The 16,338-nt window shown below is 34.0% G+C and overlaps 1 protein-coding gene and 1 long non-coding RNA gene across 3 annotated transcripts; one reads left to right on the top strand and one right to left on the bottom strand.

The window, feature by feature from the left end:
• Positions 1 to 512: 512 nt before the first annotated feature.
• On the bottom strand, positions 513 to 5,006 carry LOC110872464 (26S proteasome non-ATPase regulatory subunit 4 homolog). The gene is made up of 11 exons (XM_022121265.2): positions 4,816 to 5,006; positions 4,632 to 4,745; positions 3,768 to 3,873; positions 3,552 to 3,666; positions 3,254 to 3,463; positions 2,341 to 2,647; positions 1,436 to 1,559; positions 1,200 to 1,303; positions 1,012 to 1,080; positions 868 to 932; positions 513 to 761 (listed from the first exon to the last, which is right to left on the bottom strand). Exons 1-10 carry the CDS (start codon positions 4,825 to 4,827, stop codon positions 900 to 902), a joined length of 1,194 nt encoding a protein of 397 aa, XP_021976957.1. The 5' UTR covers positions 4,828 to 5,006; the 3' UTR covers positions 513 to 761; positions 868 to 899.
• Positions 5,007 to 12,054: 7,048 nt separating this feature from the next.
• Positions 12,055 to 15,464, top strand: LOC110872462. Of its 2 annotated transcripts, none has more exons than XR_002554449.2 (7): positions 12,055 to 12,450; positions 12,955 to 13,233; positions 13,324 to 13,360; positions 13,467 to 13,600; positions 13,760 to 13,857; positions 13,966 to 14,039; positions 14,978 to 15,464. It is a non-coding gene; the product is annotated as an uncharacterized LOC110872462 (long non-coding RNA). The 2 variants fall into 2 exon arrangements; XR_002554450.2 differs by having other exon boundaries at positions 12,934 to 13,233.
• The last annotated feature ends 874 nt before the right edge of the window (positions 15,465 to 16,338 follow it).

The following is a 16,338-nucleotide window of genomic DNA, read 5'->3' as shown; positions in this document are numbered from 1 at the left end:
GCAACTAAAAGCTTTTATTTAATATTGTATGAAACGAAAATAGTTGATGTATTCAACACTCAAATTGATTAAACATGTCGTACACTTTCGTTTAAAAGAGCTTTTTGAAAAATTGAATGATTTTTTATTATCTTTTGGATTATTTTTTTATTATAGATTTACTTTTGGATCATCTTTTAATATGTAATCATGCATTTTTGGCTGATGTTGTAATTTATGAAATTATAGAGTTAGCTAGTCGACCCGGTTGAACCGCTCGGTACAACCTGGTTCAACCGGTTGAACCATATTGTAGCCTAATCCGGTTTGATTTAAAAACCGGTTTTTAAAACATTGGTGAGAAGGGGGAGGCCCGGCCTCAACGTCTTGCGGAGGACGATCACTGATCAGGATGACCCCGCGGCTGTGGAAATGGTGTACAGGGGTGGCGCCAGGGCTCGACTGGCCTAGGACGCCCCCCACACCGAGTAGCCTTAAAAACTGAATTTAAGTTTTTAAAACTTCACATTTCATTTTGTTTCAATCCATGAGTAACTTTTATTTCATCCTCTTAAAAGAAGAAATAAGTCCCACCATTTCAGAACATACAAATAAGAACTAAGAGAAGACTTTGATTATCCAAATAGCATGACTAAGTTCATAAACAAGCACCAAAAGTTGAAACAAATCCATGGTAAAAGTATTCTCTTTAACACATTGTAATCTATCCCATTATACAGTTCATCCAATAGATCTCCACCAAATGCAGCAAAACTTGTAACCTGTATACTCCAAAATCCAAGTTTTATAATAAAACATACATCAGAAAATTATAAATCTGGACTTTTTTTACAAAATCTAACTTAGCCTTTTTTATAGAGTTTGTACCTGGGATTATACTGATTAAAGAGCATATAAGATCACTTGTCCTCTTCCTTGTCCTCGTCTTTCTTCTGCTCAGATTAATACAAAATCATATAATATACGAAAACTATGTATCGGGTCTGAAAAAAAAAAGTTATCAAAACTGACCTCAGGCTGATTTTGCATGGAAGCAAGTAGATCTTTGACCGAAGGGTCATTCGGGTCAACTCCTGGGAGCTGCAAAACCAACATTGAAACACAAATGAAACTCTACAAAAGACGTATTTTGGCTCCTTTTTTTATCTCCATTCATGGCATTTTTCTATAAGTTAAAAAAATGATGAAAATAGACATACGGAAGCAAGAACAGATGACACGAAAGACTGATCTGCCAAAAGTTTGCCCATATCTGTCTCCCCTGATTGATCTTTTGCACCTTCTTGCACAGATAATTGTAGAGCTGCAAATTACACCGATTCAGCAACAGGATCAGACAATATCCAAGTTTTGCATATAACTCAAGCATTACAAATACAAATAAACAACCCAAAAAGATCCAAATTTTCAACAGCACAAAAGAGCAATAAGTTACCAAGTGCCAAATCTTGATCATCAGCAGCCGCTTCCGACATATCAGTGTCCCTTGCGGTAGCGGTAGTAGCAGGATCATCCATTGACATCGCAAGCGCCTGCTGCAGCAGTGCATTCTCATCATCCTACAAAAAAAATAAATTTGTAGTTAATAACTAGTTAACGAACTGGGAGAGCGAAAATAAAAGATATATATAAATGCAAGTTGCTAGGGCTGTAAACGAACCAGGCGTTCAGCGAAGAGTTCGTGAACCGTTCGGCGGGAAGTTCGTTTGTTTAATAAATGAACAAACACGAACAAGAAATTTCGTTCGATAAGTTAAACGCACGAACATGAACGGAGGCTACGTTCGTTCGTTTATGTTCATGAACGTTCAGTAATGTGTTCATTTGTGTTCGTTCATTTAAAGGTTTTTTACGTTATATTTTTTATTTTATTGGTTTAAGTTTTTAAATATTTGATATCATAGTTATATACTATATGCCTCCGCCAATATCCCTCTTTGACTATTTCAATTTCCGTTTATGATAAAGATTGACAAACAACTTTTATGTTAATTATGTTTTTGATAATTATGTCAACTATATTTGGATAGTTATGTTAAGTGCTTATTTTTTTCGGTGGATTCTTCGTAATCTTTCTGATGAAAAATGCATATTTTATTTTAAAATGAATATATAACGTTCGTTTGTGTTCATTTATGTTCATAAACATTTGTTTGTATTTGTTTACGTTCGGTAAGTGTTCGTGAAAATGTTCATTTCCTTAATGAACGAACACGAACAAGAAATCTAGTTTGGTAAGCGTTCATGAACATGTTCATTCCTTAATTAACAACCACGAAACAAGGCCTTGTTCGTGTTCGTTCGGTTCGTTTACAGACCTAAATGTAACTAAGAACTAACCATTAAATCATCTTTTTTATTCTCAGATTCAGAAGCTGAGGTGGCAACATTTTCAGACATAGTTGCATCTTGTGAGGTAGACGCGCCTTCTTTCTCTTGCTTTGAAGAATCATCTGCAGCTTTTTTAGCAGCAGCTTCTTGGCGTGCTCTCTCTTCTTCCATTGAAACACGAAGAGCAAGTGCAAGTTCAGGGTCCAGATTCGGATCGACACCAAAATCAAAACCAGATACACCGCCAGCTGCCGCTGCTGCAGCCGCCGCTGCAAAACCACTTCCGCCTTCTCCATCACCAGTAAAGATTGGAGTACTAACAGAGTAACAACAAACATTAACAATATCAGCAAAAGTAGTAGCAGTTAAAATCATTAGCATTAAACGTATAAAGAAATAGGGAGTGCTAAACGGGTCGTTTTTGTGGGTTGGCGGGTTCAACCCGACCTGAACCCGAAAATTTTAGACGAACCCGAACCGAAAATCTTGTCATACATATGAACCCAAACACGACCCGAATATTCGCAGGTTGATCCGAACACGACCAGTTCAACCCGAAGTTTTTTATTTGTTGTCCGCAAACAAAATAATATATTAAAATTATAAAAGTTACTACAAAAAAATAACACAAATGTATATAATGAAACTACATCTAAATCATAAAATATTATGTTAATTTCTCATTTTATGTTATATGTATGGCATAAAATACACACCCAGTTTATTTATGATATAAAACATATTGGTAATAAAATATAATACAATGAAAATGGGTTAAACGGGTCGACCCACCAACCCAACCGGGTTGACCCGAACCCATTTAGACTAAACCTAAACCCACGAATTTCGTGTTAGGTTTGTGTCGTGTTTTTGGGTGGTGTCAGAAATTCACATCCCTATAAAGAAACAAACAGTTATAAACCTTAAAAGGACATCAGAGAGTGCATTAGATCCAGCTGGAACATGAACGATGTGGCTGCTGTCGTTATTATTTACAGCAGCAACGAGAGCCTCGAGCTTTTCGGTCTTGGCTTCATCTTCTTCACCGAAGTTCACAACGTCAAGAGCTACACTGTTCTTTTTTAACTTCTTTCCGATCATCTCCAATACTTTCTTATCGTATTTCACAGGACTGAAAGACAAGAATAGGAAAACATTAAGAGGCAACACATTAGAAGACACTAGAAGCTTCCATGGCTAAAACTGTTAACAGCACATACCCTCCTGCAAACACAATTATCCGTTGTTGCTGCTTTTTGTTCTGGCGATGTTTAAGTGCCAACTGGGCAACTTGAATGCCAGCTGCCAAGTTCATCTCACCGCCTATTTCTAGACCTGAGTAACAACAGGATAAACTTCAGCACTTCACAGTTTATACAAAGAGGGATGATAAGTTAACGGCATTTTATAGTGTGTATCCATTTAAAGAAGCTAACCATGCATGCAAGCCAGGATCTTGCCAAGATCGCTAGTAGGAGTGACCAAAACGCGAACACCTTTTCCAGCCATTGTTAACACACCCACGGTATTCTCTGGATTAGACTGCAAGAAAGAAGCAACAGCAATAGTTTAGATAATTGTTAAAACCCCAATGTCAATTTTTTTGTTATTAATAAACATAATCATCGTAAACAGCACGCACCAAAGATATCATGTAGACCCTGGGCACCCAACTTTCTAGAGCTCAAGACAGTTCTAAATTAGCCTAAAAATACAGTGCTTACTGCAACTTAATCCTGATCAATTAATGCTAACGTAAAGTACAATCTTACTGTCATTTGAATGAACAAATCCAAATACCACAAAGTTAAGTCATACGTAAAAACCCTAATAGCTGCTCTGCTATGTTATTAAAGGCACCAAAGGCGAGGCACAGCAAAACCGCCTTGAGTTCGGACAGGAGCAGCAAACCCCCTTGAGGGCAGCACAACGCAGAGGCACACTGAACCGGGAAAAAAACGGCCAATAATAATTTCAAACAGTCTGAACCAGCCGGAAAACAAACAGTCCAAACCGGTCCAAAATAGCTAAAATGGCCTGGACCTGGCATGTGCGCCTAGATGACTAACCCTGAGAAAGAAATACTAAACACACATCTGCAGTATTCACCTTAATTGGGATTTAATCTACTGTAACCAACTAAACTTACAATATTGACATCAATTAACCAAAATCCAACTCATGTTCACTCACAGTTTTCCCCAATCAATCACGTCAAACAAAAATCTTCGCAACAACAAACCAAAAACCCTAGAATTAGCCAGATAAACATACATATGTAAAACAAATGTATATCAAACCTGAGTTTTAGCGCCACAAATCAAATTAACAGCGTCAGCTTGAGCCTGGAACCTAGTGGGTGAGTAATCTCCGTTGCGCATCCATTCAGAATTATCAATACAGATCATCGTCGCCTGATTTACAATAACATATTAATTAAACCCTAATTCTTAGAGCAAAAAGGGTGAAAATTGAAAGACATACCTCGAGCACCATGGTTGATGATTGAAGTAAATCGAAACAAGGATTAGAAGAGAGTTGTAAATTGGAGGAAGAACAGAGATGAATCGCGAGTTTTCTTGCTCACGACGAAAGCTTGCTTGCTATAGATCCGTGAAGCTCAAATAAAGCCCCTCAGTTTGCCAATATAAACATAAACCGGCTATACTATTACTATAACCCCATAGTTAAATAAATATAATTTTATATTTTATATATTAAATAATAAAAAGTTATATCTTTTTGAACCCTGAATATTGTATGTGTTAAATAAATGTAATTTTATATATCAAATAATAAAAATAAATTATATCTTTAAAAACTATATGTGTTACACAGATTAAATAAATGTAATTTTATATACTAAAGAGTGAGTTTCAAGGATTGTCCTTTATCTTTATACCAATTTTCAGGCGTTGTCCTTTATATTCAAAATTAACGAGTTTTGTCCTTTATGTTTTCATATCATACACGTTTTGTCCTTTAGGCTTAACCCAGTTAGTTTTCAGTTAAATTTGGTCATGTGCTTTGCACATGAGCAAATTATTGTCAATTCAAATGTAAGTTCAACGACAGATTTACAGCTCAAAGCTTCTCCAACCTTTGAATTGACAAAAATGCCCTCATGTGCAAAGCACATGACCAAATTTAACTGAAAAAACTAACTGGGTTAGGCCTAAAGGACAAAACGTGTATGATATTAAAACCTAAAGGACAAAACTCGTTAATTTTGAACATAAAGGACATCGCCTGAAAATGGGTATAAAGATAAAGGACAATTCTTGAAATTCACTCTATACTAAATACTAAAAACGTCGTATCTTTAAAATACCCGTGTATAATCGGGTTGAATAAATCTACCAAATAATAAAAAATTACATTCTTAAAAACTCCGTAAATTACACGTGTTGAATAGATCTAAAAAAGAATTATATCTTTAAAAATCATGTGTATTACACAGATTAAATAAATGTAATTTTATATATTAAATACTAAAAAAGTCGTATCTTTAAAAAAACCAGGTATAGTCGGGTTGAAAAAACGACCAAATAATACAAAAATTATATCCTAAATAAATGTAATTTTGTATATTAAATACTAAAAACGTCGTATCTTTAAAAAACTCGTGTATAGTCGAGTTAAAAATCTACCAAATAATAAAAAAAAGATTATATCCTTAAAAAACCCGTGTTTTACACGAGTTGAGTAAATATAATTTTGTATACCAAATAATTAAAAAAAGTTATATTTTTAATAAATTAGGATAACATTTAGTATTAATTTATTATTTATATATTTAATATAAGATAAGTAGATAAGAGAGGTATTTGTTTTTAAAATATATTAGATTAACAATTTAGATTTGAGGATAATATTTTATTAAAGTGTGATAAGATTTATTTAATATTAATTTATTATTTATTTAGTTAATATAAGATAAATATAGATTTGATGATACATTCAATGAATGATACGTGTTTAAAAGTTGGTTTATTTTATTATAGTAGTTAGATTTTCACATTCACAAACACTCGTAATTAAAACTAACTAGATAACGCACGCTTTACAACGGTTAGCATTTGTTGTGCAAAAGTGTTTAGTAGTACGTTTGATAGTTACATGTGTAAGTTGTTACGGACCGTTACTACATTAGAAAGGGAAAATATTGTTTTATATAAACTTTTACTAAATTAAGATATATATAGTGTTGTGGAAATTTGCTAGTTGTTTTCGACTACTTATATATTAGTATTCACATTATAAAAAAAATCTAACGTTAGAAAGAGGAAAAAATAAGCAAGTTCATGTTGAAACTATGATAAATGGTAATGTGAGTTTTTAATTCAATATATTAGTAGAGATAAGAAATATAGTTACATGTATACGTATTATAAAAAAATAAACAATATATAAATTGTTATATACATAAAATTTTAAGGGTTATTAGATTTTAATAAACCGAAGTTTCATCCGTTGGCCACTAATAAACCAACTTCAAAAATTCTCTGTAATAATCCCAACTTGTAAGATTTTGGCCCCAATGATCCTTTGTTAACTGGGTTATAACCCAGTTAGTTTTTTGCTGATGTGGCTGATGACGTGGACACAACTTTGTTATTTGTTGACTTGGCTGCTTATGTGGCACCATCACCACCTCTACCTCCTCCTCCACTGCCACCACCATCTCCTCCAGCCACCACCATCATATACCACCATCACCTCCGACCACCTCCACCTCCACTCACAGTCTTCTTCCACCACCGGAAAAACACTATCATCTACGACCACCTCCATCATCTGCTACCAGAAACCTCTGTCACCATCACCATCTCCACTCCATCATCTTTAAACTTTACCACTAATTTCTATTGATGAATTCTTCAATCCACCCATGGATTCTTTAAAACCCGATTCACTCAACCAATGTATCGAACCGAATAATAGTGAACCCATAACACCGGATCTAAACGCTTTCCCGACACTTTTTCTTGCTTTTGCGTCGTTCTTGCGTTTGCATATGTGGCGATTTTCATACCGAGAAAACCCGAGAGGAAGGATGTAATGGCTCCTAGTAAAAAGGATACAATGCTAAATAAAGCGGTAGCGAGTGCAGGTTTGCACATTCGATGAACATCGTAGGTGCATTGTTGAGTTTTTGTGCTGAGTCCCTCAACAGAACCCAAAAATAGAAAGATCAAGATTGCGAAAACAACCATGAAAATGCCTACGTATTGTTGTCTTTGAATGAACTAGAAAACAAAACATAACTTAGCACAGATTAAGAAATTATCATGAAGCAGGACCATGGGTGGATTGAAAAATTCATCAATAAAAATCAGTGGTAAAGTTTAAAGATGATGGAGTGGAAGTGGTGATGGTGATAGAGGTTTCCGGTGGTAGATGATGGGGGTGGTCGGAGGTGATAGTGTTTTTCCGGTGGTGGAAGACTGTGGGTGGCGGTGGAGGTGGTCGGAGGTAATGGTGGTAGAAAATGGTGGTGGCTGGAGGAGATGGTGGTGGCAGTGGAGGAGGAGGAGGTGGAGGTGGTGATGGTGCCACATAACAAAGTTGTGTCCACGTCAGCAAAAAACTAACTGGGTTATAACCCAGTTAGCAAAGGATCATTAGGGGCCAAAATCTTACAAGTTAGGATTGTCACAAGGAATTTTTGAAGTTGGGATTATTAGTGGCCAACGAGTGAAACTTCGGATTATTAAAATCCAATAACCCAAATTTTAATTATAATATAGGTATAAATAATTATGTAGGTACATAAAGTAGAAGAGCCGAGCCCTAACCAAGCTTAAGTTATAAAAGTTATTAATAAGTCAAGCGTAACTTTTAAACATAAAGCTTGAAACGAGATAAGGTAAAAGAATATTTTAGAAAGAACAAGAAAAAATATGTATTTAAATATATGGATTCTCTCAAATTATCAAAGAGAGAACTACAAATATATCTTGTTCTTAGGAGTGTTTATTATTTGAACCCAATTTCTATATATAACAATTACTATATGATAATATTACAAGTGAATGAACAATAAATTATTATATATTATAATAACATATTAATACATTACTATATATTAATAATGATTAGCAAATGGTATCGAATATCGATATCGATATCAAATTTACCAAATCAGGTGTATGTTCGGTACCTGTTCGACACCTGGATTTAGCGGTTTTTACCCTTAATTACCGGTGCTGTACCAGTACCGAATGTTACCAAACCGTATCGTACCAGGTATATTTGATACCGGTTCCCACTTTTGGGCCTATATATTAAAAATAGAATTAAATCAATAGTAACATCACTAAGTGATGAGCAAATGGTATCGGGTACCGGTACCGGTATCAAATTTAGCAAACCGGTTGTATTTTCGGTACCTGTTCGGCACTGGTATTCACCGGTTTTTACCCTCAATTACCGGTGCCGTACCAGTATCGACCGTTACCAAACCGTACCGTACCAGGTATATTTGATACCGGTACCCACTTTTGGGCCTATATATTAAAAATAGAATTAAATCAATAGTAACATCACTAAGTGATGAGCAAATGGTATTGGGTACCGGTATCAAATTTAGCAAACCGGTTGTATTTTCGGTACCGGTTCGGCACCGGTATTCACCGGTTTTTACCCTCAAATACCGGTGTCGTACCAGTATCGACCGGTACCAAACCGTACCGTACCAAGTATATTCAGTACTGGTACCCACTTTTGGGGATTACGGTAACGGTTTTTTCGGTACCGGTTTATCTAATAATAGTTCAGTACCGGTTTATCTAATAATAGATAAACTGAATGAACAGTAAATTTGTTTCAAAGGTTTTTTATATATGTTATTTAGTGGTTTTTTACATGTGTTATATGGTTCTTTTATATATCTTATGTAACTTGCGTTTGGTTTTTATTGATGTAATTCACGTGTCAGTATTTTTTAATCATATCAAGATATTTTTTCTCTATGGGTTGCTGTAACGAGTGTAGGTGACGTAACAAAACAAACCGATACCGATCAAATTTCCGCCGTGTTGGTATATTTTTGGTCATATCATGATTTTTTTTCTCTATTGGTTGCTATAACAAGTGTCAGTACCGTAATTAAACGAACTGATACCCACCCACCACGAAATGCGCAGATTTAATAACACTAGTTGATGTAGTTCCTTAGGAACAGTACATTAGTTGAACAAAAATTGAATGATAACTACAGTTGTGCCATCACTTTGTATATATTAAGAGCACATAGGCCTCTCAAGTCTCGTGTGCAACCCATATCTGCAAAGCCGAGTCCATCACATAAGCCCAACAACAAAACAGTTTTCTATGAAATCCATAATCAAATGATGATAAATTATGGAGGTAAGTTAAGGAATACCAATGTTTGTTCTTAAAGTGTTTTTATATTATACAAACATAGATTATCATTATGTATATTTGAATACATGGAATGGAAGGTGCAGTTTTTTTCCTCAACACTTCAGTATAAATTTTAGGGTTATTGGATTTTAATAGAGGTAACTTTGTAGAAATGTAATCAAGTTTGCAAACTGTTCTAATTAAGTCACTGAAACTTTTTTTTGTCTCTCTAAAGTCATTGAAGTTTTATTTATTATTATAATACTGTGTAATTACCAGGTTAACAGGTCACTAGTGATGACGTGTCTGTAGATCCCAATATCAATCCGGATCACAGTGGTTGATTGTTTTAGTCCAAAACACCTATTGATTAGGTGTTTGTACTATGAAAAAGTTAAGAAGAATCAAGAATGAAGATGAAGCTAGTGATATGATGAATACAACAAGTGTTGTATTGAATCCAAACAATGAAATAAACAATAAAGCACCTTGGAAATCTGATTAAGCACAATGAGTAGAGATTGAAATGTAAACAACACTAATATTCACCAAGTGTGGCCAAAAGCTTGGCTAGGGCAACAATACAAGGCATTATATAGGATCTGACTTGCCAGTATAATTATAATTATGCTGGCATCTTAACTAAACTAGGTCAGATTTGCCATTATCATATAATTACAAAATAAGTCCCTAGACATCAAATAAGCTACAAACTATAACAAAACTAATCCAGTGCAAGTATCAACGATATCATAAGCTCCAACAACATCCCCCTAGTGACGTGACCGTCCCGATCAGTCAAAAACCCAATTAAACCTAGGTAGCTAGGGTAAGTTGGGTATCGTATCCACGAAGAGCATGTGGTCAGTATCGCACGACCTGTTCGACTTGTTAGACTATTTACAAAAATGTACAATGTGATTATGAAGTTTGCTAATTTTTTATAAGTTTGTTTGATTTAAAAAGAGTCGAAGTGAACCGACAAATTGTTATTATCCAAAACAACGGTTTATCTATACTATTATAAAAAGGAGAAGTGATGGACAACATTGTAATTTTACAACGTGTCCAACATTTTAAGCAATATGTACAACTAATGAATGCTTGTTTTGTGAGGGTAAAATTGTAAAGAATATATCTATACTATTATAAAAAGGAGAAGTGATGGACAACATTGTAATTTTACAACGTGTCCAACATCTATACTATATAATAAAAGAAACCACTTTAGGGACACTTGTCATCATATTAGACTATCTCTTATAGATAATTATTATTTTAGTTTAATCTCTTTTAATTAATTAATTAATTATAGATAAATTAAATTTAATATTTCAAACATTAAATCTTGAAATAACTTAGATTTAGTTGCTACAAATAGCTTTCGAAACTAAAAGTAATGAATGTAGCTTTCGAAACTAAAGGTAATGAATGTCGAATCTAATTTAACCATCAGCCGTTAAAAAGTTACTTTAAATCATATTAAATAATATAGATGTATGTATTTATTTAGAGGAATTAGAATGTAAATATATATCCTCTATAATCTATTTTAAGTTAGATAGTAATAAATTATGAAAATAATATGTTGAGTAAAGTATATGGATGATCCTTGTGATTTATCAAATTTTTGAATTTAATCTCTAATTTTTCAAAAATAAACGAATAATCTATTTTAATAATGAAAACCAAACTTTGTATTAATATATTAAATATTAAATATTTTTATTTTCACTATGTAAAATTACATTTACTCGACCCATGTAACACATGAGGTTTTTTAAGATATAACCTTTTATTATTTGATACATAAAATTACATTTATTCAATTCGTACAATACACGGGGTTTAGGAAGATTTTCCATGCCGAGAACCTCGATCAGAGAGTAAAACCCCCGTGTTTTTTTAAGGATATATATTTTTTATTATTTAGTACATAAAATTACATTTATTCAAACCCGTGTAATGCGTATATTTTTAAAGATGTATTTTTTTATTGTTTGGTATATAAAATTACATTTATTCAACCCGTGTAATAAATGAGGTTTTTTAAAGATGTATTATTTTATTATTTGGTAAACAATATTACATTTATTGAACTCGTGTAATAAACGAGATTTTTAAAGATATATATATTTTTATATTAATTGATATATAAAATTACATTTATTCAACCCGTGTAATACACGGGGTTCTAACCTAGTTTTAAGTAATATGTACAACTAATGAATGCTTGTTTTGTGAGGGTAAAATTGTAAAGAATACAAAATTTTAACACACTAGAGGGGTAATTAGGGGATTTCATTCTTCACATTAATGCTTGTCTTCACATGAATGCTTCGGTTTCAGAGATGAGTCTTCAATCGTCGCCCGCATTCAATTCAATCCAATCGATATCTCAACTGCTGCACTTGAAACCCTTTTCCGTAGCAACAATAGATAAAACTTCATGATTGACTCTCTTCCTCTTCCATATCTCTGGCTTCACAGTTCTAACCCTAATACCCAAATCCAGTTTCCTCTCATCTATACGACATCCTCTATCTCCAAACACCACCTCCACTTCGCCGGCCACCCACCCTCATCAAGCACCGGCCGTCGCCACCACTCACACGATCCATCTCCGTCGCCGGTCACCCACCACCGTACTCCTCCACCCTGAACCCCAATCGCCGTCGGACACCTCTTCTGCCGCATACCAGAGTCTTAATTGAAGGCTGTAGCCGATTCATCTCATCTTATGAAACAAAGGTTTCTTGTTTGATTTTGATTCTTGAATGTTATAATCTACACTTTAAGTATGGATTGTTTGAAAAGATTAGAACTTTATTGTTGATCATGTTGGTTTATTGTTAGTTAGTTGTCTGGTTTTGATTCTTTGAGTGTGGATTGTTTGAGAAACAAAGAACTTTATTGTTGATCATGTTGGTTTATTTTTAGTTAATTGTCTGGTTTTGATTACTGAATGGTTTAATCTACACTTTAAGTATGGATTGTTAAAAAGATTAGAACTTTATTGTTAATCATTCTGATTTATCATTAGGTAGTTGTCTGATTTTGATTGTTGAATGTTATAATCCGCACTTTAAGTATAGATTGTTCAAAAAACTTAGAACTTTATTGTTAATCGTATTGATTTATCATCAATTGTCTGATTTTGATTCTTGTATGTTATAATCTGCACTTTAACAACTAATATTTGGTTGATTGTTAATTTTGATATCTAATTTGAAGGTGGTTATGAACGCTGAACAGGTAATTTGTCTAACGGAGGAACCAGTCCCAGCTATTTCCCTCCAGACGTTACATTTTATATTCATGGAAGACCAATTGAAGCTCATAGAGTAATCTTGAGTGCCAGGTCACCCTACTTCCAGAAAAAGTTCGAAACCGATTGGAGGGATCGTAAAGAAATAAGATTCTTGAGAGAAAAGTTATCTTATCCTGCATTTTACAGCCTTGTTCACTTCTTTTACTCCGATAGACTCGAGAAGATCTTAGCATGGAAGCTTTTGAGAAGATGATACAGTACATGTAAGCTTCTTCTTTTTCTTTATTTATGATTTGTTTGAATAATAGACTTAAAAACATAATTTTTGTGTAACATCCTTTTGCTCTTCACAGGTACACTGACGGTTTGAAGGATATCAACCCTGAACAGGTAGGTATTCTACATACATCTTTATAGATTTACATAAACTAAAAATGTAAAAAATGTAATTTTCAACTCTTAAAAAACTGTCACTTACTGATATATTATTGACCAGGCTGAAGAAATGTTTGATGCTGCTTCAAGATACTTATTATTTCCTCTTAAACGGGCGGTTGCTGATGCTCTACTTCCTCATCTACAAATGGTCCCTCCTTCACAATTATGCCACTGGTTGATATTATCCGACATGTATGTTACCGTTACCATGTGTTTATTTTATCAATTCTTTGAAGTTTAAAATCACACGTTATATTTTACAACAAAACTTGTATTTTTTACTTAAGTTTCTAAGAGTTGTATTCAGTTGTGATTCTTTTTATGGGAAATTTGTTTCAATGGGACTTGCAGGTAACTGGTGAGTTTGGTGAGGGGAAGGCATCTCATGTTCTATATAGACATTCCAAGCTTACCCCCTTACTACATTGAGTAGCCATGGACATGTTTCAGTGAGTATAAAGAAATTGGAATGCTATAAGTGACAAATTTAGTTGAATAACAGGTTATCTAATACATCACTTGCTTTTCCTAACTTATTTTTGTTTCACTTCTTTTAGCTCATCTGCCCTATAACTGGTCTTCGAATGATATCAGCAAAAGCCATTGACTTCACAACGTTTTCCCTAAATTTGTAAGTTTTTAGTTTATTTATTTTTTAGACAACAAACTAGGGGTGTGAATTTCGGACACGACCCGAAAATACGACACGAACCCAACACGAAATTCGCGGGTTTAGGTTTAGTCTAGATAGGTTTGGGTCAGTTTCAGGTTGAACCGGCGAGCCCATTTAGGTTAACAGGTCGGGTTCAGGTCAACCCGATCAGGTTGTCGGGTTGACCCGTTTAACACATTTATATTATATTATATTTTTTTCACAACTTATTTTACGTTATAAATTAAATGGGGTGTGTATTTTATACCATAATTATAACTTCAAAAGAGAAATTAGCATAAGATTTTATAATTTAATATAATTGTGTTATATACATTTGTGTTTTTAAGTAAATTTAAATTTTAATATATTAATTTCAGAAAAAAAAATTCGGGTTGAATGGGTCGTGTTTGGGTCAACCCTCACAACTTCAGGTCGTGTTCGGGTTCATATGTATGATACGATTTTCGGGTTCGGGTCGGGTTTGGTTCGTATAAAATTTTTGGGTTCCGGTCGGGTTGAATCTGTCAACCCACGAAGACAACCCATTTAGCACCCCTACAAGAAACTAGACAAATTATTACTCTTTTTTCTTGAAAATTTTGACCTGTTGAATTGATTCAGTTTAAATGACAATTAATTTTGATAATACTACAGTAACAAAACTTCCACCACAACGTGCAGTTGCACTTCACTTTCATGTGATCATATATGCTAAAAGATGTTACAGAATGGGACTGTTTCTTCGCAAAGTTCACATCTTATTTTGATCCATTCTCTTGTCACAATTTGTGTTGTCTCCCTTAGTAACTTGATATGTGTTGGTTGGTTTTTTCATAATAATATCCTCGCTTGTTAAAAAAAGTATGTTAAATATAGTATGTTAACCAACCAATTTGGAATACTAAAATTTGTAGGCCTATGTGCGAGCTTTCTTTGATGTTCATGAGCAAGAAAGAAGCTATCCAGGATGGATTCCTTTGGAGATTACATAACAGAATATGACGGAATGTGTTGGTGGATCGCACCCTATGACTTTTGATGATGTAAGCTAGCGTTACCACACACACTGTGACCCCAAGGCTCAACACTTCTCAGTCCCTTGAGTTGTCTTTCATCATCGTAGAATGGTTGAGGAAGAGAAGAATGGGGTCTCCAAACTCGCCCTTTAAAATTTTAGATCTATCAACTGCTCGATAGAGTTGTATTTTGTTTTTGTTTTTTGTTTTTTGTTTTTTTTTTTTTGGTGAAAGGTTGTTTGTGGGATCTTGAGCTGATGTCAAGTTAGACAAAGCATTGCTACATGATAATGAGTCATAGTTATGCTATGTAGATTAGGCATGTTAGGATTGGGTCATGATCTAGATCTGATCCATACAGGATTGACGGATCCAATTGGTATAACACTTGATCCACTCATTTAATTCCTTGACCCATATAAAACAATTGTCTTTCTATTTATTTTCTTGTCATATTCCACCCCACCATACTATTAGCTTCTCACTTTCTTTTAGAAAGTGATTTGGTCTATGGCAACAATATTTATAAAGTAAAGATATGATGAAGTTGATTTCATCATAACGTTTCGTTTTTTATGTGATAATTTGAATACAATTACTTCTTTTTTTATTTAACTTGAGTGGTTTTTTTGGTATATTCTTAAGCCAGGTTCAACTCGATGTGGCATATTTTAATTATGAGACTTATTAGAAATGACAAGTTATTAGACGGGACACCATAATTGAGTCTAATATTAGACGGGACATCCGCTGCAACGCACGGGCATTCCCACTAGTTAACTAAAATTGCAAAACTTAATTGATTAGCTAAGAATAATATATGAGAAAACGAATCACACCCGGGTTTCTGATTAATAAGTATCTAGAGTTATTTAACATGAATACTTTGATTATTTTATGAACACCAATGATTTCTTGAGTTTGTAAATTGAAAACCTAATCTTAGACATCAACAATCGTCTATCATACGCAACCGGTGCAAGATAACCATCACAGTATGAGACAATAGTATGCTTTATTAATCAAGAACAATGAACAAACCCTAGCACGAATCAAAACTCATAGTAGTAATCATCTCTCAATGTAAATGATGCAAGAAACTCTTATCAATTTCGAGTTTAAAACAATACTAACAATCAATCCGCACAATTTCAATAAAAAAATTAAATGTTTATATCAAACCAAAGCATGAAAAAGCAAACCCTAGAAAACTCACAACCTTTCACTCGGGGATGATCTTGAAGAAATTAGCCACTCAT

Source organism: Helianthus annuus, chromosome 8 (genome assembly GCF_002127325.2).
Source record: "Helianthus annuus cultivar XRQ/B chromosome 8, HanXRQr2.0-SUNRISE, whole genome shotgun sequence".
In the NCBI taxonomy this organism is placed as follows: Eukaryota; Viridiplantae; Streptophyta; class Magnoliopsida; order Asterales; family Asteraceae; genus Helianthus; species Helianthus annuus.
The sequence above is the reverse complement of the archived record's forward strand: the minus strand, read 5'-3'. Positions and strand labels throughout refer to the sequence as shown.

What these genes read in the sequence shown, in the direction of transcription:
- LOC110872464 (XM_022121265.2), bottom strand. An exon ending in ATAATTGTGTTTGCAGGAGG is followed by an intron (nt 3,464 to 3,551) that starts GTATGTGCTGTT and finishes CTTGTCTTTCAG; the next exon opens with TCCTGTGAAATACGATAAGA. An exon ending in TGTCATCTGTTCTTGCTTCC is followed by an intron (nt 1,081 to 1,199) that starts GTATGTCTATTT and finishes TTGGTTTTGCAG; the next exon opens with CTCCCAGGAGTTGACCCGAA.